We start from the raw sequence: 23,638 nt of genomic DNA, 5'->3' as shown, positions 1-23,638 counted from the left end.
AAAGGAGAGATGATTCCTGGAGTTCTGCCTTAAAATTGGGAGATTTGAACCAGACCTGGAGGATCAAACACATTGGCTCGGCAGAGGCAGTGGAATAGGGACAAGGCAGTCATGTGGGTATAATGGCCAGACTTCAAGTGTTTTCTAGGGGAGGAAGAGCAACCCCAAGGCCGACTTCAGGGAGGCTTCCTGAAGCAGAGGTGTAGGAAAGGAGCTGTTCCTAGGAGGCTGCAGCCAGACTAGCCGGAGAACTTGAGAGAATAAAGCTGAGAAAATTTGATTTTATCCCAAACGTCAAATGTAGTACAGGGGAGTTAAATGATGAAAACATGAGTTATGATCTCTAATTAGTGGAGAAGATTGAAAAAATAAAAAAAAAAAAGAAAAAAATATATATATATATTTTTGAGACGGAGTCTCACTTTGTCGCCCAGCCTGGAGTGCAATGGCGCAATCTCGGCTCACTGCAACCTCCGCCTCCCGGGTTCAAGCGATTCTCCTGCCTCAGCCTCCCGAGTAGCTGGGACTACAGGCATGCGTCACCACACCTGGCTAATTTTTTGTGTTTTTAGTGGAGACGGGGTTTCACTGTGTTAGCCAGGATGGTCTAGATCTTCTGACCTTGTGACCCACCTGCCTCAGCCTCCCAAAGTGCTGGGATTACAGGCATGAGCCACCGTACCCCATATATACCTATTTTTAATGATAGAATACATATTTCTTTTTAAAAAGTGCTATATTCGGGAAAACACAAATAATCTGTTAACATTTTTTATGTGATTCCTTCCTGCATGTGTTTTTACATGAATATACTGTGTGTGTGTGTGTGTGTGTGTGTGTGTAACAAAGATCATTTGAATGAAATCTTTTTTTAAGCTTTTCTTTTGTGTGGCTGATATATAGAAATACTGTTGTTTACAACAAAATGCTGAACGCCACCTAGGTCTAATCATGTGTCTGTATAATCTCTTGAATTTCTTCAATGTGGGCAGTTGTATTGTCCATAATTTGTGATGTGGAAACCAAAGCTATAGAGAAGTTAGGTAATTTTACAAAGAATGTAATGTCAGTAAATGACACTAAGTATGAAATTAAATAGTAACTATTATCAGTCCCCTCACAGTATTCATTCTTTGACCTTGTTTTTTTCCATTGTAATAGTGTTAGCATCCAACTGTTGGCACATGAATTCCTCTTTAATAGCTGGACTTCTTTTAGCCTCTGGCTGTGTGAGGGTCTCTTGGCCTCAGTGATCTCACATGTGCCACTCGGTCCTTCTAGAACACTATTCTCCTTGCCTTTGCTAAACTTGCCTTAAAAACGATTTCCTCAGAGGGACCACTAATGATGATCTTGTTTAAACTTTATGTCCTTCCTACTACTGTCATCTCACTCTCTCGGTACCTTTTATTTCTACACACTTACCATGATTTCAGTTATACATATTGTGACATTACATGTACATGTGTTTAACTGTCTGCTTCTTTTATACTTGTTCTCTATACCCAGCGTCAAGCACTTAGTTTTACAGTGGTATATGTAAATAGTAAATGTTTGCTGAATAAGATGGAACGAATGTATCTTTTGCTATTACAACATGTATAATTTTCTTTTTGATGCTTCGTTGATTGCATCTATCTTTCTCATGTACGTCCTAGTGGGAGGAATCTAACAGTATCCATCTTTTCCTGTTATAAAATTAATGTTCTTATTTTTAGAGTCGTGCCCCAATTTCTGCAAAACTTGTGGCCAATATGCTGTCGGTGGCCGGGGCGGATCACATCATCACCATGGACCTGCATGCCTCTCAGATACAGGTATCCGTGTTTTCCTTTTGCAAATGGTTAAATCAAGTCTGTTAAATTAAATAATCTCAGAAGAGGTAACATTACTTGTGTTTGAGTTTATATATGGCTACTCTCTTGGATTTTTGTCTTTACTAAACTTGGAAATATAATTTGATATTAGTACTTCCAGTCTGTATCAGCACCTTGCCCCCCAATCAGTTTTGGAGGAGTGGGGATGGCTTTTTGGTAGTAAGCTCTATATAGTTCCATATCAGCTTATGGAAAATAATTAGAACGGCGGAGTCATAATATACATTTTTTAACTTCTTCATAACTTATGTTCTTTGTCTCTAAAACAGGCCAAATTATACCGTGCCACTTTGTGTTATATAATGAACGTGAAGTATTTGATTTATAATAAATACCTAAGAGACAACAAACCTTTTCCCTCACCGTCCTGCATAGCCATTCTATTCCTCAGAATATAGGCCATCATAAGACAATAGAATATGTCCCATAAGACAGATTGGACTGAAATATGCCCCTATAACATATCTATCTTTTGATTTAGTTCCGTTTAAAATTAACAATAGGGAGTCTGTTATAAAAGCTTCTTTTGAACAAAAAATGCAAATGTTATGTAATGAAAGCAATTATTGTTTAAAAAATAAAGGAAGAAACAAAACAAAATAAAACCCTGCAACATGACACTCACTTCTCCCTTTAGGGATTCTTTGATATTCCTGTGGATAATTTGTATGCGGAGCCCGCAGTCCTGCAGTGGATTCGGGAAAACATTGCCGAGTGGAAGAACTGTATCATTGTTTCACCTGACGCAGGGGGAGCCAAAAGGTATCATGCAGGCTACACCTTGCAGATTTCTCCATCTGCTGATTGGTTTTTCCTTTTGCCATGTATTAGATAAGGAAGCATGCTGTAAATAACTTAAAACTTTGTTTTGCTGATGAGCAAGTAAGTAGACCACAGGCTTCACTTCCAAAGCAGAAACCCATCATCTTTGTTAATATTTCATCATTCAGGAAAGAAGAAAATATACACAGAGACACACATACACAATAGGTATATATTGGTTTCTTTGTTTTCAGCAAAGGGTAGATGTGTTTGAGGTTTTTTTAAGTTACTGTTTTCTGATTATAAAAGTAATGAGCCTAATTGGAAAATAAGCCTTTTAATTAACAGCACTTGGAAATGGTAGCCAAAATAGAACAAAATTTTTAAAAGAAATCTCTGTACATAGAATACCAAGAAAGGGAAATATCTGAGACCAAGAAATAAAGCAGAGGCTGAAAGCCATGGCCAGGTGGCTGGGGCATCAGATCCAGGAAGAGTCTGGTGGCTTGGGTTTTAATGCTCACGTGGAAACCCCCATAAAGAAGGGAGCTAAAGCCAGGCACGGTGATGTATGCCTGTAATCCTAGCACCTTGGAAGGCCGAGGTGGGAGACTCACTTGAGCCCAGGTGCTCCAGGCTGCAGTGAGCTATGATCACACCACTGCACTCCAGCCTGGGTAACAGAGTGAGACCCTGACTCTAAAAAAAAAAAAAAGAAGAAGAGAAGAGGGCTGAAAGCCAGATTTCTAGCCAAAAGCCAGGGGAAAGCCCATCTTTACCTCGGCCTTTGGATTAGGGGAGGAAATAGTCACCTATGAGAAGTCAAACCACGAACCTGTGAGCCTGTGCTACATTCAGATGTGGAGTGGAAGACACACGGAAATGTGCTCCAGGCTGCAGAGCCTCTGCAGAGGGAGAATTTCACAATCCTAGCTGCTCGGTGAGTGCTCCCTGCTCAACCTGACCCGATGCTTGATCCAAAGTTAGAAAACCAAGAGAACACAGTCCACGCAGACCCAGCACGTGCAGACAACAGGGCAGCAGGCAGCCAATCCTTGGGGATAAGAGAACAATTACTGGACTATCAAATAAGTAAGTTTAAAAGGAAACTGAGGTGAAGGAGAGTTAACAACCTGGTAGTAACAGTATGGCAGTGATGACGCACCTAGTGGTGTGAGAACGTGGTACTGAGTAGCACATCTCAAGGGCTTGGCAAAGATACTCCGGGTGTTAACAAGCAATCAGGGTACAGGGTGTTCACAATCAAGGATGAGCACAATAAGAGAATGCTGCAAACTGACGCTTGGTGACCCAAGGACCTTGTAGAGCTTTGCAGATGCTGTCTGGGAAGAAAAAAGTTTGCAAGGGGAGTTTTATTGTGTAGGTAGAGACCTCTATAAGGGGGAGGTAGGAGAGCCTTCTACCCACCCCCCAGTCCAGTGAGGAAGCAAGGAAGCTCTAACTGTGAACTAATAGAGGTGTGATTAGTGACGTGTGATTAGTGACAAGTGATCAGCCTTCGGAATGTCTGACATCAAAAGCCTGTCCCTCATTTGGCACCCTCATCTGCCTGCAACCCAGCTGAGGACCTAGGATCAAACGCAAAAGCTTAGAAGTAGCCCAGAAAGTTGTCTTCACACTCTTGCAGGGAAACACAGGCCCTGATTCTTAGAAGAGCCTTGTTCATTCTGCTCAAAGCTGCCTTCCAACAGCTGCTTGGGTTTCCAGCACAGAAGAGAAGGAACAGACCATGCAGCTGGAGATCAGCCTCTGTCAGCAGCAGGAAGTGGCTGTGGCCAGGAAGGAGACACAAATATATTAAAAAACGGGAGCAGAAAGTTAGCTTGCAAAGACCCTAGATGGGCGGTCATGGGGTGGAGAGCAGCGCTGTGTCACTTAGCCTATTACTGTACGGTGTGTAATGTTCACAAAATGGCCCTTGGCCAGGAATCAAGGTTGAATTACGCTGAGTGTCCTCTGCAAAAGATTGTGAGCAACATTTTGGAGTCATATCTACTAGAAATGCTTGCAGTTGACTTGGAAAGTTCTGCAAGTCACATGGAATCTGCGTTCAATGAGGCAAATGCACTGGCCCGATGGAAGGTTAGAGGCAAAGAAGCCAGCCAAAGGGGTACAGGAGTGAGCGTCAGATGTAACTGGGTTATAACAGCTTTGTTACAGTGTAATTCAAATACGTACAATGTACAATTGGCCGGGCGTGGTGACTCACACCTGTAACCCCAGCACTTTGGGAGGCCAAGGCTGGTGGATCACTTGAGGTCAGGAGTTCAAGACCATCCTGGCCAACAGGGTGAAACCCTGTCTCTGCTGAAAATGCCAAAATTAGCTGGGCTTGGTGGTGCACGCCTGTAATTCCAGCTATTCAGGAGGCTGAGGCAGGAGAATCACTTGAACCTGGGAGGTGGAGGTTGCAGTGAGCTGAGATCATGCCATTGCACTCCAGCCTGGGTGACAGGGCGAGAGTTCATTTCAAAAAAGAAAAAGAAAAAACCAAAAAACCCCAAATATGTACAATTTACCCATTTAAAGTGTCCAGTTCAGCAGTGTTTTGCATATTCAGAGATTTGTGCAACAGTCACTGTCTAATTCCAGAACATTTTTATCACCCCAAAAAGAAACCCTGTACCCATTAGCAGTCACTCTTCATTTACTTCCCCCAACCTTATTCCTGGCAGCCAGGAATCTACTTTCTATCTTTCTGGGGTTATCTTTTGGAGGCTTTGTATATCAACTGGTAGTATAGGAGGTGGCCTTCTGTCTGGCAGATATCTTTGTAAACCAGAAAATATTATTTTGGCAGCTACTCAGCCCAAAGAATAGTAGATTCCACAAATTTGTTTGACCATCTTTCTTTCCTCCCCCAACCTTGTTTTTATATACATAGTCTAAGAATATAATACATGCTCTTAGCAGAAATTCAGACAGTACAAAAATGTCCCGTCCCCGTTCTTTAAATGCCACTGTTATTTCCAGTGTCAGAATTGTGTTATTTAAGCATATATCTGCCTATTTATTTCACACAAATGGCAATGTGATGTACACAGTTCTTCATTGTGCTTTTCTAAAAAACTCGCTTGCTGTATCTTAACAATGATTCCATAGCTGTGTTGTACAGCTGTGCAATATTCCCTTGTGTGCTTGTACCACAGCTCCTATGAGTCAGGCCCCCTCTTACCCATTTGTAGGTGCCGTTGTTTGCACTCTTAAATGCAGTTCTGAAGCAATATCGTTGCTTTGACATTTTGTACACATGTGCAAGTAGGATACGTTCCTAGAAGTGGAACTGCCGAATCAAAAGGCTTGAGCCATTTTAGGTTTGATGGGCAGTGCCAAAATATGGTCTTTTCCAAAAGATATACCAGTTGACGTTCCATCAGGTATGGATGCCGGTAACTTTCTACACAGCCTTGCTCACACAGTGGGTTATCAGGCAGTTTACTTCCAGGTCAGGTAGGTGATCTATGGCATCCTCTTCCTGTGAGCTCAGGTTGCTGTGGGTGAGGGTAGTGCCCTTACCAGGGCATGTTGATTTGCCATGAGAGGGGTCTCTATTCAGATCTTTTGCCTATTGTTCTCTTGGCTGGGACCTTTCTTGTGGCTTGTCTATAGTTTTGCATAGACAAGAGATCACAGCTGTTTCTCATGTGTGTTGCAAATATTTCTCCAAGTTTTTTCATTTCTTCTCCTTTTTTGTATTTTTATTCTCTGCAGGACTTTTAAAACCTTCTTATGTAGTCATGTTTATTTTTTCTTCGCATTATGGCTTCTGAGTTTATGTAGGAGTCATCCTTCTCTTAAAATTTGTCTTCCCCCATGATTTTGTATATTTTTTTCTTTTTTAATGTCCCAAGTTTACTTCCATCTGAAATTTATTTTGGAATAAAGAATGAAATAAGAATCCAGCCCCCCCACCCTACTGTCTAGTTTTTCCAAAACTATTTATTAAATAATCCACCTCTGTTGATTTGAAATGGCATCTTTCATCATATACAGACTTCCCCATTTCAAATAGATAGCTATTTGCCAACTCCTACTTTTAAAAAATGCAGAATAAAGTAAACAGTGTAAATGGCTGGGGTTGAGATGCTGTTTTGTTTTGTTCAGACCTCCTTTCAAGCAATCTACACTCAACCACCCCTGCTCCTTCTGCCAGGAAAATCAAGCTTTTTAGGGACATACATTTCAGATTTTTTTGTCACCTCCTTTCTCTTTTCCAAGTGTTTCCGCAACACATCATTGTCATCCTCATGTTCTAGCCCCCAACTGACAGTCTCCTCAGAACAGCCTTGCAGGTAATACATGACACATGCAGTTGACATTATCTGTGGCTTCTTTGCTTGATGCAAAAAAGTCACATTTAGCAAAGGAAAATACTGTACATTTCTGTCTGACCAATTGGAGTTTGTTGCTTTAGAAAAAGCTTTGAAGGTTGACTCATTACAGACAAAATTGAATGTTGCCACAGGAGGTCACTCTTGGGTAGGCTTTGTAGCTTGGTTGGGTTACCCATGGAAAACAAATTAAACCTAAGAAATCTGCCTACCACTGCTGAGATAGCAAGTGTCAACCTAAAAGTGGTATGGGAAGAGGGTAAAACTGGATAACTCAGGTTTAACTTTTTTTTCTGATTATATAATCTTTGGAGATGTTCTATAGGAAATTTGGGAAGTAGAAAGAAGAAAATCTTAATGACTTTATATCTCGACTAGTAGTACCACTATGAATAATTTGGTGTACTATGTATCTGTCTCTCCTGGGGGAGCTGATATGGCACACGCACCCACAGAGAAAAGATTGTAAATATGTGCCCAGAAGAAATCCAAAACTGTATGAATATAATTTTCATTCTGCCTTTTTCTGCCTAAGATTTCAGTGTGGTACGTTGTGTCAACATCATTTGTTAGGAGTATGTATTAGGTCTCCAAGATATACAAGGAAAAGAAGAGTTATCTATAGCTTTTTCAGGAAATCATAGTGTTCTAACAACCCAGGAAGCTATTTGCAGGGGTATGTATTTTCCCTTATCTTCTTCTTCTGACATTACCATTGGATACCTTTAAGTGGCTAGGGCTCCCCACTCAAGTGAGATGTCTGTGTCCCCCACTGCCAAGAACCACAGAGCTCACCTTCCTTCCCAGTCCGACTTCCATGACTACCCTGCTGTTTGCTTGTAAGCAGGCTCATGAGAACAGGCACCACCTGGCAGAGGGATGAAAACAGGTTCTGCTTCAACTTCTCCGGTATAGAACTTCTGCCACAAAGGGCGGTGCTTCCCAGTGCTGGGCTGTGGATTGGTATCCTGCCATGCCCAAATCTGCCTAGTCTTTACCAAATAAGCAGGCGGTAATATATGTGGACATTTTGTGCAAGGTGTTCATGTGTCTTGGGAAAACCTGTCTCATGTTCCCAGAAAGTAGCTTTCCTTACCTGAAGTTTAAGTGGCTTTTATGACATTGGCATGTAGATAGTAGAACTGTGCGTGTTTTTTTGTTTGTTTGTTTGTTTGTTTGTTTGTTTGTTTTCTGAGATAGAGTCTCGCTCAGTCACCCAAGCTGGAGTGCAGTGGCGCGATCTTGGCTCACTGCAACCTACACCCCCTGGGATCAAGCGATTCTCCCGCCTCAGCTTCCCGAGTAGCTGGGGTTACAGGCACCCACCATCATGCCTGGCTACGTTTTGTATTTTTGTAGAGGTGGAGTTTCACCATGTTGGCCAGGCTCATCTTGAACTCCTAACCTCAGATGATCTGCCCACCTGGGCCTCCCAAAGTGCTGGGATTACAGCCATGAGCAACCGTGCCCGGCTGAACTGTATGTGTTTTAAGGTGATTATGGAGCAAAATTTTTGTTAGCCTTTAAATTAACTTTTTTAAAATGAAATCTTTAAGTAAGGAAACTGTTGACAGCTAGACGAGTTTACAAACAAAGGGTATCTGCTAGGGCTACTGTGGTTTTAGTTGCATCCTGAAGGATGAGTGTTTTAAGAGTAGGATGAGTGTTTTAAGGGTAGAAGCATGGACCTCAACGTAGTAATGCTTCCCTTTGCTTCAAGGACGTTGATGTCTTATTCTCTTATCTCACAGTCTCTGTGTTTAACTGGAAAGTTTGGTTCCTTTTCTTTTATGATAACTGACATGTTCGGATTTATGACCACCACCTTACTATGTGCTATTTTTGTTTTGGAGACAGAGTCTTGCTCTGTCACCCAGGCTGGAGTGCAGTGGCGCCATCACAGCTCGCTGCAGCCCCAATCTCCCAGGCTCAAGTAATCCTCCCACCTTAGCCTCCCAAACAGCTGGAACTAGAGGCACATGCCACCATGCCTGGCTAATTTTTGTATTTTTTGTAGAGGCGGGGTTTTACTATGTTGCCCAGACTTGTCTCCAACTCCTGGGCTCAAGCGATCTGCCTGCCTCAGCCTCCCAAAGTGCTGGGATTACAGGTGTGAGCCACCGTGCTTAGCTATTATATGCTTTAGTTTTTCCTTCTCCACAAAGTAGACATTATTATTATTTTGGTTTTGTACAATCAACGTTTGTTTAGATTTGTCCACAGATTGATCAATATCTTTGCTCACCTTTCTCCGCCCCTGCCCCCCACCACATCTCAATGTATCTGTGGTCATTTTCCTTTTGCTTAAGTTGCATTCTTTAGGTGGTTATATGTTAGAAATAAATTCTCAGGTTGTATAGTTTGGCTGGAACTATCTTTATTTTGCCCTCCTTCTGGAAAGGCAGTTTTGCTGAGTATAGAGTCCTAGCCTGACAGCTATTTTCTCATATCACATTGAAGATATGACTCCATAACTTCTGGCTTCCATTGGGGAAGTTGAGGACTTGGCCATCCTTTCTAGGTGACTCGTCTTTATTCTTTGTCTCTTTTAAACTTTCTTGGTCTTCTATAGTTTTGTTAAGATTGTTTGGGAATTCATTTGCTGGGTTTATTGGATCCTCAGATCCCTATAAACCCAACAAATCATCAGGAAACAGTTGTCAGAAGACATCATTGGTCCTGTGTTTCCTACAGAAATAAGAAACAATAAATATTGCACTGAATGTTTGTGGTTTGGAGTCCCTGAATGATAAAGAAGGAACACATCTGCAAAAAGTTGCGTAGGGTTTTTTTATGCAGAATTTTGTCAGAAGACAGTGGTGCTGTATGTTTTTCTTTGAGTGCAAATGTACATTGCTAAGATTTTTTTTAAGATGGCATGTGCTTTGAAAAGAGGATATTGCATTTTTAAGAGTTTAAAAATCTTTTGAGTGAGAAATATAAAAACATCGTATTTTCACCTCTTTAGATGAAATGAAAGATGTTTCTCATTAAAACAAAAAAAAGGAAGGCCGGGCGTGGTGGCTCACGCCTGTAATCCCAGCACTTTGGGAGGCCAAGGCGGGCGGATCACGAGGTCAGGAGATCGAGACCATCCTGGCTAACAAGGTGAAACCCCGTCTCTACTAAAAATGCAAAAAATTAGCCGGGCGTGGCAGCGGGCGCCCATAGTCCCAGCTACTTGGGAGGCTGAGGCAGGAGAATGGCGTGAACCCGGGAGGTAGAACCTGCAGTGAGCCGAGATCGCGCCACTGCACTCCAGCCTGGGCGACTGAGCGAGACTCCGACTCAAAAAAGGAAAAAAAAAAATGAGGAAATATTAGCCGAATAAGTTATACAGAGTTACTATATGACCCAGCAATTCCACTCTGAGGTATATTCCCCAAAGACTTGAAGACAGGGACTCAAACAGATATTTATACACCAGTGTTCATAGCGGCAGTATTCAGTATAGCCAAAAGGTGGAACCAACCTGAGTGGCCACCAACAGATGAATGGATGAACACAATGCGCTGTATCCACCCAATGGAATGTTATTCAGACTTAAAGAGGGATGACGTACTGATCTATGCAGCAATGTGGATGAACTATGAATAGTTTATGCTAATTGAAAGAGGTCAGACACAAAAGTGCACGTATTTTATGATTCCATTTATACAAAAAGTTCAGAATAGGTAAATCCATAGAGACAAAAAATAGATTCATGTTTGGCAGGGCCTGGGGGGAGGGGAGGATAGGGAGTGCCTGCTTAAGGGATGTGGGGTTTCCTTTTGGTGTCATGAAATGTTCTGAAACTAGATAGAGGTAATACTTGTGCAATATTGTGAATGTACTTGATGCCGTTGAATTAATACACTTTAAAATGGTTCCAAGGATAAATTCCATGTTATGTATATTTTACCACAGTTGAAAAGAAACACTGGCTGGGTGCAGTGGCTCACGCCTGTAATCCCAGCACTTTGGGAAGCTGAGGCGGGCGGATCACCTGAGGTCGGGAGTTCAAGACCAGCCTGACCAACATGGAGAAATCCCATCTCTACTAAAAATACAAAATTAGCCGGGTGTGGTGGTGTACGCCTGTGATCCCAGCTACTCGGGAGGCTGAGGCAGGAGAATTGCTTGAACCCAGGAGGCAGAGGTTGCGGTGACCTGAGATTGTGCCATTGCACTCCAGCCTGGGCAACCAGAGTGAAACTCCGTCTCAAAAAAAAAAAAAGAAAGAAGAAGAAGAAAAAAGAAAAGAAACACTGGTTGTGTTGTGAAAGTCCTCAGAAATGGGGAGGGGAGCCTGGAGCACCTACCCTCCCTCCCACTGCCCTCTCAGCCCCAGAGACTGCCCCTTCTGTCCTTCATCAGAGCACGCGAGGAGCTCCATTCCTGGTTGCCATCTGAGGATGACACAACGAGTAGGACTAGGACTTTAAAACTAGTGTATAGAGGTTTTATCCTCCATGTACTGCATCTTAAGTTGGGCTATGTGTGTATTGGTCCCCAGAGCATTTTTTCAGCTAAATTGCATAATGACTGTTATTTTAAAAACTGGAATAGGAAAAATCTTAATGTTACATTATGCCTGTGGCATTGTCTTAAAATCAGTTTCACCATTTAAGTCCACTATTCACAGGAAAATCTGAAATGCCTCAGGCTCACCAACAAGCGAGGCCTGCCCACTTTCTCTTCCTGTTGGCAGCTCAACTCCTCCTGAGCCAGTGATTTTTTTTTTAAAGAGATGGGATCTTGCTATGTTGTCCAGGCTGGATTTGAACTCAGGCTGAAGCCATCCTTCCACCTGAGATTCCTGAGTAGCTGGGCCTACAGGCACAATGCCATGCCTGGCACCATTGATGTCTGAGCATTTGCCTTAGATGAGCAGAGGAGCTGGACTCACAGTGTAGAGTCTCCTTAAACCTTGAATGCAATAAAGCCCATCCTGACTAGCCTACGTATTAGATGGCTGCGTTAACCAGGACTTTTGTCCCCACTATCTGTGCCACAAACTGGGCAAATAGTTCCTAAATAACTTGCTTTAAGTTGTGCCTGTCATGGTTAAAATGCTACCCACAAATACTAACAAATTGAATATCAAATTCTTATCCAGTAGTTTTATCCAGTGGCCAGACCCAGCCACCCCAATTGCAAGGTCTGCCATTAGCACATTTCTCCCTGTGGATTGCTAAGTGCCTGCCCCAGACCATGCCTGGGCTGATCAAGAGAGGCCTGATTCTTGCATCGTCTTGAGTGTAGTTGCCTGCTACGTTCCTAAAATACTACTTTAAAGAAGAGATCTCGAGTTGACTGTATGAACATGTTCATTTGTGCCTTTGCCAGGGTCACGTCAATTGCAGACAGGTTGAATGTGGAATTTGCTTTGATCCACAAAGAGAGGAAGAAGGCGAATGAAGTGGACCGGATGGTCCTGGTGGGCGACGTGAAGGACCGCGTGGCCATCCTCGTGGATGACATGGCTGACACATGCGGCACCATCTGCCATGCCGCGGACAAGTACGCAGGGCGGTGGGGAAAGCGTTAGGACTTCTCACTAGGAAAGGGAAACACATCAGCTTTTAGAAATTGGGCTCTATTCTCCTGATTATTGCTGGTCTTGGCAGTGGAGTTTTAGACCAAAGGAGATTCTGGGCCCTTTTATCTTTATACTTCTTTCTCCGGTAGAAAAGAAAGCATGGGCCTTTTCGTTTTCCAGGGTGACCTTGTAGTGTACTTGAAAAAGGGTCAAAGAAGGTGCTTCCCTTTGCCCTGAGCACAAAAGGAAAGATGGTTTTTCGGGCTTCTTCAGTCCCTTGCTTCCTTCCATTTGGCTTTCGTGCCCGCCTTCTCGGCCACATGGGTGTCTGAAGGATTTGTAGACCTGCTGTCCAGTATGGAAACCCCCAGCCACACATGGCCGTGGAGCTCTTGGAATATGGCCAGTCTGACTTGAGATGTGCTGAGAGTGTAAAAAGGCCACTAGGTTTGGAGACTTAATATGAATCAATGAGTATAAATATCTCATATACATATATGTTTTTATATTGATTACACATCAAAACAATGATGTTTTGGCTATATTGGTTTAAACTGGTGGCTCTCAAGCAGGAGTGATTTTGCCCCCTGGGAGACATGTGGCAATGTCTAGAGACATTTTTTGTTGTCACGGCTGAGGGGTAGGGTGTTGTTAGTGGGTACAGGCCAGGGATGCTGTTGAATTTTCTCATAATGCATAGGACAGCCCCCATGACAAAGAATTATCCTGGCTCAAGTGCCAAGCTTGATAGTCCCCGATTTAATGAAATACAAAGTGTTTTGCTCATGCTTGAATGATCCTATCTTAGGTTAATAAATGTGAGTAAAATTTGTTGCATTTTTCTTTTACGGAGCACACTTTTTGCTTTTACCATTCATACTAGGGGAGAGTATTCCAAGAATATTTACATACCCTTAATTTTTATCTTCTGCTGTTCTACAGGCTGCTGTCAGCTGGAGCCACCAAAGTGTATGCTATCCTTACCCATGGGATCTTCTCTGGACCAGCTATTTCCAGAATAAATAATGCCGCCTTTGAGGCTGTTGTCGTCACAAACACAATTCCGCAAGAGGACAAAATGAAACACTGCACCAAGATTCAGGTAGTGTCTACACCGCAGGCAGCCAAGCAGCCAGGCACCTACTTTAGATCCCTAAAAATAGCATCATGTCTTCTGTGTGTGTGGCTCCTTGCTAAGGCACATGCTTGGCAGAGGCGGCAGCTTCTCATGATGGCAGAATATAAATCATATTAGATCCCTGAAAAAGGCTGGGACCAGCAGAGGTCAACGTTCACTATTTAGAAATAGAGAGTGAATAAAATCACAATAGAAAAATGGTCAGAAACGGGCTGTGCTAAAGCTAAACTTAGAATTATCATATGACCCAATAATTCCACCCCTAGATATATGCCCCCCAAATTTGGAAACATATTCAAACAGAAACTTGTACAGACACGTTCATAGCAGCACTATTCACAGTAACCAAAAGGCAGAACCACCCAATGGCCATCAACAGACAAACAGACGGCCAAAGTGTGGTCTATCGCTACCATGGAATATTATTCAGCCTTTAAAGGGAAAGAAATCCTGACGCATGCTACAGCATGGATGAACCTTGAAAACATCATGCTAAGTGAAAAAAAGCCAGATGCAAAAGGAGGAATATTGTGTTTCTGCTTCTAGGAGGTACCTGAAATTGGAAAATTCACAGAGACAAAGTAGAATGGTGGCTACCAGGGTCTGGGGGTAAGGGGGGCGGTGGGGAGTTATCTATCGTTTAATGACTATATAGTTTTTGTTTGGGACGATAAAAACAGTTTGGAAATAAATAATGGTGATAGTTACACACATTAGGAATGTAATTAATGCCAATAAATTATATACTTAAAAATGGTTAAAATGGCAAATTTGATGTTATATATGTAAATTTTAAACTGATAAGAACAGACACTATACTTGATCATAGATAGATAGATAGATAGATACATACATACATACATACATACATACATAGATAGATACACATTCACACAATAAAAAATATGGGGGTAGGAGCAGCAGGCTGAGCGGAGGATCTTCAGAGCTTTGCTCCTTCCTTTCCCTGCTGATTAGATGCCCATGGGCCAACAGAGAGCTGATAATCATATAGATAGCAATTGGCCTGAAATAAGTCAAAGGGTTTGAGCCCCATTTTGCCTCTATGTCTCTGTGAACCTTGGCAAGTCATTTTTTTTTTTTTTTTTTTTTTTTTTTTTTGGGGCGGAGTCTCGCTCTGTCGCCCAGGCTGGAGTGCAGTGGCCAGATCTCAGCTCACTGAAAGCTCCGCCTCCCGGGTTTACGCCAGTCTCCTGCCTCAGCCTCCTGAGTAGCTGGGACTACAGGCGCCACCACCTCGCCCGGCTAGTTTTTTGTATTTTTTAGTAGAGACGGGGTTTCACCGTGTTAGCCAGGATGGTCTCGATCTCCTGACCTCGTGATCCACCCGTCTCGGCCTCCCAAAGTGCTGGGATTACAGGCTTGAGCCACCACGCCCAGCCATGGCAAGTCATTTCATTGCTCCAAAGCCTCATCTCCCATCAGCAGAGCATGGAGGTGCATCACAGTGATCTGCTTCATGATTTCTGATTCCTTAGAGAGAAAAGCAGTTTGCTTGACACAAAGCAGTAAGTCTGAAAATGGTCAGAATAGCGATGTCATATATTTTCATGCCTGATTAGCAGTAGTTTAGGATGGGAGTTGGCACACTATGGCTCACAAGTGAAATCCAGCCTGTCATCTGATTCTGCAAATTTTTATCAGAGCACAACCATGCCCATTCATATATGTATTGCCCGTGGCTGCTTTCACGCTACAATGGGGAAGTTGAGTATTTGTGACAGAGACCCTCCAGCTTCCAAAGCCAAAAATGTTAACTATTTGGTCCTCTATAGTTTGCTGATCCCTGAGTTAGAAGATCACAGTTGTGCTTTTAAATGACGCAGTCAGCGCCTTTTCAGAAACAGAAAGAAAAACCTTCCATATAATGATGAAAGTTAATTTAAAATAACAAATGCCCCTGGAAAAGGGTGTCTCTGGTTAACAGTATCCCTGAAAAGCCTTCTGTCTCTGCACTGAAAAATCTCCCTTCCAAGATCCCATATGGGTCTGGTTCAACGGGTTGTAATTTGAAGACATACCCCAAAGCTGTCTGGCCTCTCAAAAGTGTGGGAAGTTTTCATAGCAACACATCATGTATGCTACAGAAATTGTTTCTCAGCTTTCCAGCTTTCCAGTTTTTAAAGAACTCTAACTAAGATGTCCTGCTTCCCTTCTCCCTTTGTTTTTCTCGTTGGCATTTAGGTCATTGACATTTCCATGATCTTGGCCGAAGCAATCCGAAGGACACACAATGGGGAATCCGTGTCCTACCTGTTCAGCCATGTCCCGCTATAAATCCAGAATGGGAAGTGCCCAGCAAGCCTACTCTGACTTCTGACTTGTTTTTGTTTTCTGGATGTTTAGCTGTAGGTACTCAGCAATGATAGGTTAATCACTGGCAAAAGCATCAGATCTTTGTATATGCTAAGATTTATTGTTTCCCCTTCTAAAGCTCAAGATCATTTCTTTCCAGTTTTTGGGGAAATGGTGGTGGTTATTTGGTCTTTAAGTGAACTGTCTTAAATGAGAAACATTTTTGTCATTTTGACTTTTAACGGGTACAGGTGATCTCTTCCTTTGTTCTTTCAATACTTTGAGGCGACAACTTTCAAGTATATAATTTCATTGTGGAAGTCATAGTTTATATATTTCGAGGTTGCCAAAGGTGACTTCAGATTAAAACCTTCTGTGTAAATATATATGATAATGCCTATGGACATTTGGGTAAAACCCTGTATAGAATTAATTAGCCTTTTACTTTGGAGTGAACCTTGGAAAATTTATAATTATCATACCATGGATTTTGAATTTTTCTTTTTTTTTTGATAACTCAGTTTCATATAAACCATTTTGGTTATTGTGCTTAATTTGGACCAAATTTTATTTAGCTTAATATGGACACTGACACATTTTGGGGGGTATACATCAGACATATCAGAGCAGTGTAGTTCTGGATCATTTTTTAAATTACCTCTTCTAAAACATAACTGTCACTTACCTGAAATGCTGCATCCTAAAATTCCAAAATTATATTGAGCGCCAATTGACCTTTAAAGGTAATCATTTCAGCTAACATTAAATTTAAAGCCTAAGAATGTATAGAGCTAGTTTTAAAATAATGATCTCAGATTTTTAAAAAGGATATAGGAACCTGCATTGTCATTCTCTAAGAACTGATGGTTTCTATCATTATTTAGCCCCACCTTTGTATTTTAAAGTCCTTCAGAATACTTTTATGAACCAATGAGACTGGACTTAGCCACACACAATGGAAATTCAGACCTTGACTATTTGGTGTTTCCAGTTCACAAAGGTGATGAAGACTGTCTTGGGAGCAACTTAATCCCAGAAGTTGTACATTTCTTGCTGCTCCTGGCATGGAAACTTAAGTGAGACCACCAAATACATTGGTCCTGTCCAATTCTACTGAATGGGGGTGGACTTGGCACTTACCTGGCCAAAAACAGGAGCCAGAGAAATATGAATATACCAAAGTTGTTTAGCCTCCAACTTAAATTACGTTAGTCAACTTATAGATATTCATATGATCGCTTTTCTTTTTAGATACTACATCAACTAGATTCAGGAATATATCATTTGCAGTGCTTGTATTGGTTTAAAATATAAGATTTTAAGATCCTCTAACATTGTACTAAAAAATTTCAATAAAATTATTCTGACTGCTTTCATAGTTTGTATTATCATTGTGGAGTAATATTTTTTGACGGAGTGATGTGTTGCAGTACCTGAAAATGTTTGCTACTTTACAATTATAGTCCAGCGTACAAAATTACAGAAAAGCCAGAAGTTAATTGATGTCAGCTGTTTTCCATTTTGAAGGTATTTCTTCCTGAAGAACTTACTAGCAATCTCCTTTCCCCCAAAGCATAACAGCTGTGTCACATAAGGTGTCCAAGTTGTTAATTCCACATGTTTCCTATAAAATTAAAGATGGTACAGTGCGTTCACACATCAGAGTAGTGATGTTCAATATCCATCTATTGGAGCAAACCAAGCTTAAATGTAGGCTGCATAAAACTTGTTCTTATTCATTGATTTCAGAAGCACCGAGAAGAATTCCTGTCCCCATAGAACAGCCTGTTCAGTGATACTTCAAACTACTCTCGTGAGTGCAAAGTAAAGCCATAATTACGTGCTCCTGGTGAAGCTCAGCTGTAAAGTATGTGTAACACTAAGAATGGCAACATGTTGTCTTAAAGTCACAGTGAAATATGAAGAATTATAGCCAGGTCCATCTGAGAAAAAAGGTGATCACAGTGTGTATGAGAGAACATGATAGAATGTACTAGAAAGGAGGAAGGAAGTGAAGGAGAAGTGAAAGCCAAAGACACTTCATCAGCTTTACAATTGCACTTAATAATGATGTCACACCTCTTCAGGGATGTTTCTTTTCCTATGGCAAGTCCTGTCTAATTCGCTGGCTGAACTACAGGGGACAGGGAAGTGGTAAAGGGAAAGATGGAGTACTAAGGCATGCAGAGGTTGGAATCACGCTGGGGAGACCAGGAAGGGCTCGGTGATCACCATTAGATGGTTTATGTCAGAATTTTCCAGAACCCTATGGTGTGTTCCAGTGTGGACTGGCGCAGGACAGCAGAGGGTGCTTGGTACATGATGTGTTTGAGCAAAGATGTCCCAGGGAAGAAGAGAGTTAGAAGCTGAAACACACTCAGCTATCCTGTATCTAAATTGCGTGAAATCAACAAGGTTCCTCCTTCTCACTATCAATATTTATCTTCCTGATTTAGCTCCCTGTGCCCCAGGAACACATCCCTCCACCTTTTTTCTGACCCTGCTTTCCAAGATCACATCCTGGGTGGTTTCCTTTATTGCAGTGTTTGAGCTCTATTTCCTATTCTGAAAGCATAATGCCCAGGAACACAGACTTCACCACTTACCAGAGCTTTAAAACCAACAGCAACAACGACCTTGGGTTGGTTACTTAACCCCTATGCCTCAGTGTCCTTACATGTGAGATGGGGATAATAAATGAGTGTGAAGTTTAGAATGGCTTGGTTTGTACATTAACTTCAGTTTTTAGAGAGAGTCTCCTGAACCACCCCTAGAAAGAATGTAAGGTATGAAGAGGCAAGATTTTCATGCGTTTTCTAGGTGTTAAGCCTAGAGGGGAACACGATGCCCTCCTGCCATTTTAGAAGGGCTACATTGTCTTGGCATGTGACTGCCTCAGTGAAGGGTAGCATTTAGATGACAAATAGTTGCATGTTAAAAACAAAAAAACTTGATTATGCTTAAAGTAGTGGTTCTACCAGCATGTCCGGTGGCAGCTGGTTTTGCCCACCACATTAAAATTTTTTTTGCCCCAGGGCCAGCACTACCAAGTAGAATATGCATATGCTTTTAAGGCTGTTAACCAGGGTGGCCTAACACCAGTAACTGCCAGAGGAAAAGACTGCTGTAATTATCATACAGAAGAAATACCTGACAAATTACCGCGTTCCAGCACAGTGACTCACTTATTCAAAATAACTGAAAACACTGGCTGTCACTGTGATGACCAGAATGACAGCTAATAGCAGATCTCAGGTACAGAGGGCACGCTATGGGGCAGCTAACTGGAAATACAAGTATGGCTGAGATTCCTGTGGACATTCTGCGGAGAAGAATTGCTGATACTGCTCAGAATGCTACAATGAGGTCCCCTGGCTGTTGTATGACTTTCATTGGTATAGATGAAGAACAAGGCCCTCAGGTGTGAAAGTGTGAGCCTCCAGGTTACCGCTGTGATTTAAAGCCACTGCAGCAGGAGTTAAACAAACTGAGTCAACCAGCTTCCTTGAAAAAAAAAGTGAAAAAGAAATTTGATTGGACATTTGAACAGACAGTGGAAACTGCAATTACATGCCTGTCTACTGTTTTATCAATTGATTTCAAACCTTCAGAAATAGAAGTTGGAGTAGTGATGGTTGAAAATCCTAAATTCGCGATTCATACAGAAGCAGAGATTGACGCGCTCACATTGTTGTTAGTTTACCAAATCCATGATGCCACTTACCTGTGTGTTTGGTAACATCAAACCATTATGGAGGTCCCTGGACTAAAAAAGGAGCCTCTCCCACTCCTCCTACCACTGAAGTGGTTAAGACACTATAAATAAAAACAATGCTTTTGGAATCCCAGCATTTTGGGAGGCCAAGGCAGGTGCATCACCTGAGGTCAGGAGTTCGAGACCAGCCTGGCCAACATAGTGAAACCCCAGTCTATTAAAAATCCAAAAATTAGCCAGGCATAGTGGCGCATGCCTGTAATCCCAGCCACTTGGGAGGCTAAGGCACGAGAATCACTTCAACTCGGGAGGCAGAGGTTGTGGTGAGCCATGATTGTGCCACTGCACTCCAGCCTGGGCAACAGAGCGAGACTGTCTCAAACAACAACAACAACTTTCAGCTGGGTGCTGTGGCGCATTCTTGTAATCCCAGCCACCCAGAAGGCTGAGGCAGTAGAATTGCTTGAGCCCAGGAATTTGAGACTGGCCTGGGCAACATAGAGAAACCCCATCTCTTAAAAACAACAGCAATACTTCCAGTGGGCAGTAGCAACAACAGATAGGAATGAATGCCATGTGGTTATAGAGATAGTAATCAATTGAGGTCATTTACAACAATCTGATTTCGTTGTAGCCCTCATTCACCATCCATCCCATCATAAATACAACCAAAAGTGGTGCCCAATATAAATGGGAAGAACAGTCTTCAGTATCCTAACAGATGAGTTCTGTGGCTAAAAGAAAAGCCAGCTAAATGAATTTTACATTTTAAGAGAGTGATAAAAAAAGAGAATAAGAAAGTGAAAAACATAATGCAGTAGAAAATGCCCTAAATTGGGAGTGTGGTGATCTAGATTCTGGTTCCTGATATGCTGCTAGCAAGCTGGGTGACCTTGGGAAAAATGTGTACGCCACTCTGAGTATGAGCATCTTTCTGCAAAAATTAGAGGAAAGATGATTGCAGAAGTCCCCAGCAGTTTTAATAGGCGATGCCATTTATTCTAGATGTAGTTGGAATAGCACTAACTGAAGGCACAGATGGTTGCTCTCCATCGGGTAACCAACTTGTTTTGGTTTGCCTGGGACTTTTCTCAATTTAGCCCTGAAAGACCTATATCTTAGGAAACCCCTCAGTCCTGGGCAAACCAGGACATTTGGTCTCCTGCTCCCTCTTCTAAGGTGGATAGTTCTGCATCCCCAGCACCACCTTGGTAAGAAATCCCACGAGCATGGCTTTGACCTTGTGCTGGTTGCAAAAACAAAAAAGCAGGTTATATGATGAGCCCAACAATGTACAGGGGACCTGTGGCATCACAGGTCTTTTAAAATCTGTTCAATTAACTATAGAAGCTCAAGAGCTGTAGTCACAAAATCAGAGAGGAAAAGCAGGGGCACCTTTAGAAAATACCTTCAAGCCTGGCTTGATCACCAGTCCTTTGGCACAGCTACCTTTAACACCATAAGTGGTCTTCAGAGACCCCAGGAAACAGTCCAGACAGAAGGCAGAGTGCTCTGAAGGGTACCTATGTACGTTGTCCTTCCACACATTAAGAGATTCTTAACATTTGTGAGGGCATGGCCATCTGTGTCTGAGGATGTATGATTCTCTGATTTTCCCTACACAAGGAGTGCTAAATCTAGTATTTTCTTGCATGGAAACTAAGACTGACCATGAATTACGGACACATTTTAAGAACTAAAACTGAACATGTCACTCTTTAAAGTCATCCTAATGATTATTTCTGGGCATATTTTAATATACATTTACCATAGGATGAGCTCAGTATGTGCCATTGACGTTTACTCACCAAAGGAACCAAGGAGCGACCCTAAATTTCTTTTCTTTTTCTTCCTTTCTTCCCCTCTTTCCTTTCCTTCCTTCCTTCCTTCCTTCCTTCCTTCCTTCCTTCCTTCCTTCCTCTCTCTCTCTCTCTCTTTCTCTCTCTTTCCTTTTTTTTTTGAGACAGAGGGTCTCACTATATTGCTCAGGCTGGTCTTGAACTCATAGCATCAAGCAATCCTCCTGCCTCAGCCTCCAAATAGCTGGAACTACAGGTGTGCACCACCATGTCCGGTGCAACCCTAAATTCCTTTAAGCCTCAGAAAACTCTGTATTTAGGACCAAGGCTATGGAACAGTCTTCTCAAGATTCAAAAGAAAGATAGGCAGAGATCCCTCTCCACAGCAATGGTGGTCTGACCTTGCATTAATTTCTGCACCTGAATGCATTCATAGCATTCAAAGGGCAATTCTTTCTTGAACACTGACCAAGGCTCATTCCTTGTCCTACAATAGTCAGGTTCCTCTGAATCCTCTCCTTGACCAGGCCTATCTTGGGCTTCCCTCTCTGTCATTGTGGAATTTAGTTTGAGCAAGAATCCTGTGAAGTCAGTTTATCGAACAAACTCCCGCCCTTTGTATCTGACCACCCTCGATATCTTATCACCCAGGCTTGCCTTTAGCAAGAATTCTGTTTGAGTTGATCTAGCAAGAATCCCTCCTACCCCTGACGTTTCCTTAGTGGTTTTCCATCCACTGCCCCCAACCCTGTTCGTTGCTTACAAATCCCCACTTGTCCTTGTAGGAGTCAGAGCTGAGATTAATCTCTCTCCCCCACTGTAAGAACCCATTGCAGTCCGTGGTCCCTAAACCTATCACAAAGACCCCCTTGAATGAAGTCTTCCTTAGTGTCTTCAATGAATGTGATGAATAACTTTCTTTTTTAACAATACAAAATTCATAGAAAAAGTCCTTGAATTAAAAAGCACTCTGGGGAAAACCAGTTGGCACAAGAGTGATTTTGGAACAGTCAATAATCCTCCACTGATGTGCATTGGAGCAGCCATAAACACACTTTCAACCCTTGCATTTTGGAGAAGTTTCATTACATGTACGTAAATTAGGAACTTTAATACATCAGAGAAATACCACTTGCTTCTCTGTATTTTGACTCATGTGAACATCTTGGCTTAGACATATGTCAAAAGGAAAATTCATATTTTTAGTCCTTCCACAGACAAAATGAAGGAGTTGATCTTGTTTCTTTCATTCATTCATTCATTCATTCATTCACTCAACAGTTCCTTATGAAGCCTTTATTAGTATACCATAGTGTTAGGATGTGGCTGTCATATAAGTACGAGATAAATAAAAGACATGAATAAGGCTTACGTGAATCTAGCCTTCAGAGTTGACACAGGTCTTTTTTTTTTTTTTTTTTTTGAAACGGAGTTTCGCTCTTGTTGCCCAGGCTGGAGTGCAATGGCACAATCTTGGCTCACGGCAACCTCTGCCTCCCAGGTTCAAGCAAGTCTCCTGCCTCAGCCTCCCAAGTAGCTGGGATTACAGGCATGTGCCACCACGCCAGGCTAATTTTGTATTTTTAGTAGAAATGGGGTTTCTCCATGTTGGTCAGGCTGGTCTGGAACTCCCAACCTCAGGTGATCCACATGCCTCATCCTCCCAAAGTGCTGGGGTTACAGGCGTGAGCCGCCACGCCAGGTGACACAGGTAGTTTTATGCACAATCATTTGATGTCAGCAACATAGAAGTATGATGGCACCATGCTGTAGGCAGGATAATTTATTTGGAGTGTGTGAAACAGTGGGGTGACCAGGAAAAGGCTAGGAATGTGGCCTGCTGGGTTCAATTCTCAGCAGTGATTCCAACACTTTTTCCCCCTCCCCAGATTTTCTGGTATATCAGGCTTTGTTCTTTTAGTATTTGTGTTGGTGTGTTCCTACTCTTTTGGTATTTAAAAAAACTGGAAATCAGAATCATTTATATTTTGAGCCTACAAAGACAGCTATATTCAACATTAAAATGCAAAAAGAACAAAGGTACACTTGTTTAAAAAGTATGTGACCCCATATCTTCCAGATTAAAAACTTCCTGCAAGATACTCCATTGTCTGCAAAGCCAATTCTGGTATATTTCTACTGTTGAGGATTTTTTTCCTAC

At 42.1% G+C, this 23,638-nt stretch overlaps 1 protein-coding gene and 1 pseudogene across 2 annotated transcripts in view; both read left to right on the top strand.

The window, feature by feature from the left end:
- Positions 1 to 17,341, top strand: part of PRPS2 (phosphoribosyl pyrophosphate synthetase 2) — a 34,187-nt gene extending 16,846 nt beyond the window's left edge. For both annotated transcript variants that reach the window (XM_023198955.1, XM_023198954.1), the window contains exons 3-7: positions 1,719 to 1,817; positions 2,515 to 2,639; positions 12,320 to 12,493; positions 13,455 to 13,614; positions 15,853 to 17,341. In XM_023198955.1, coding sequence (XP_023054723.1) covers positions 1,719 to 1,817; positions 2,515 to 2,639; positions 12,320 to 12,493; positions 13,455 to 13,614; positions 15,853 to 15,945 — 651 coding nt within the window. In that variant the 3' untranslated portion in view covers positions 15,946 to 17,341. The remainder of the gene's footprint in view (positions 1 to 1,718; positions 1,818 to 2,514; positions 2,640 to 12,319; positions 12,494 to 13,454; positions 13,615 to 15,852) is intronic.
- A 1,578-nt stretch (positions 17,342 to 18,919) lies between these two features.
- On the top strand, positions 18,920 to 19,702 carry LOC111531691 (annotated as a pseudogene).
- The last annotated feature ends 3,936 nt before the right edge of the window (positions 19,703 to 23,638 follow it).

The sequence above is a fragment of the Piliocolobus tephrosceles genome, chromosome Y (assembly GCF_002776525.5).
Source record: "Piliocolobus tephrosceles isolate RC106 chromosome Y, ASM277652v3, whole genome shotgun sequence".
In the NCBI taxonomy this organism is placed as follows: Eukaryota; Metazoa; Chordata; class Mammalia; order Primates; family Cercopithecidae; genus Piliocolobus; species Piliocolobus tephrosceles.
Note: the sequence above shows the minus strand (reverse complement) of the source record. Positions and strands in the feature narration are given on the sequence as shown.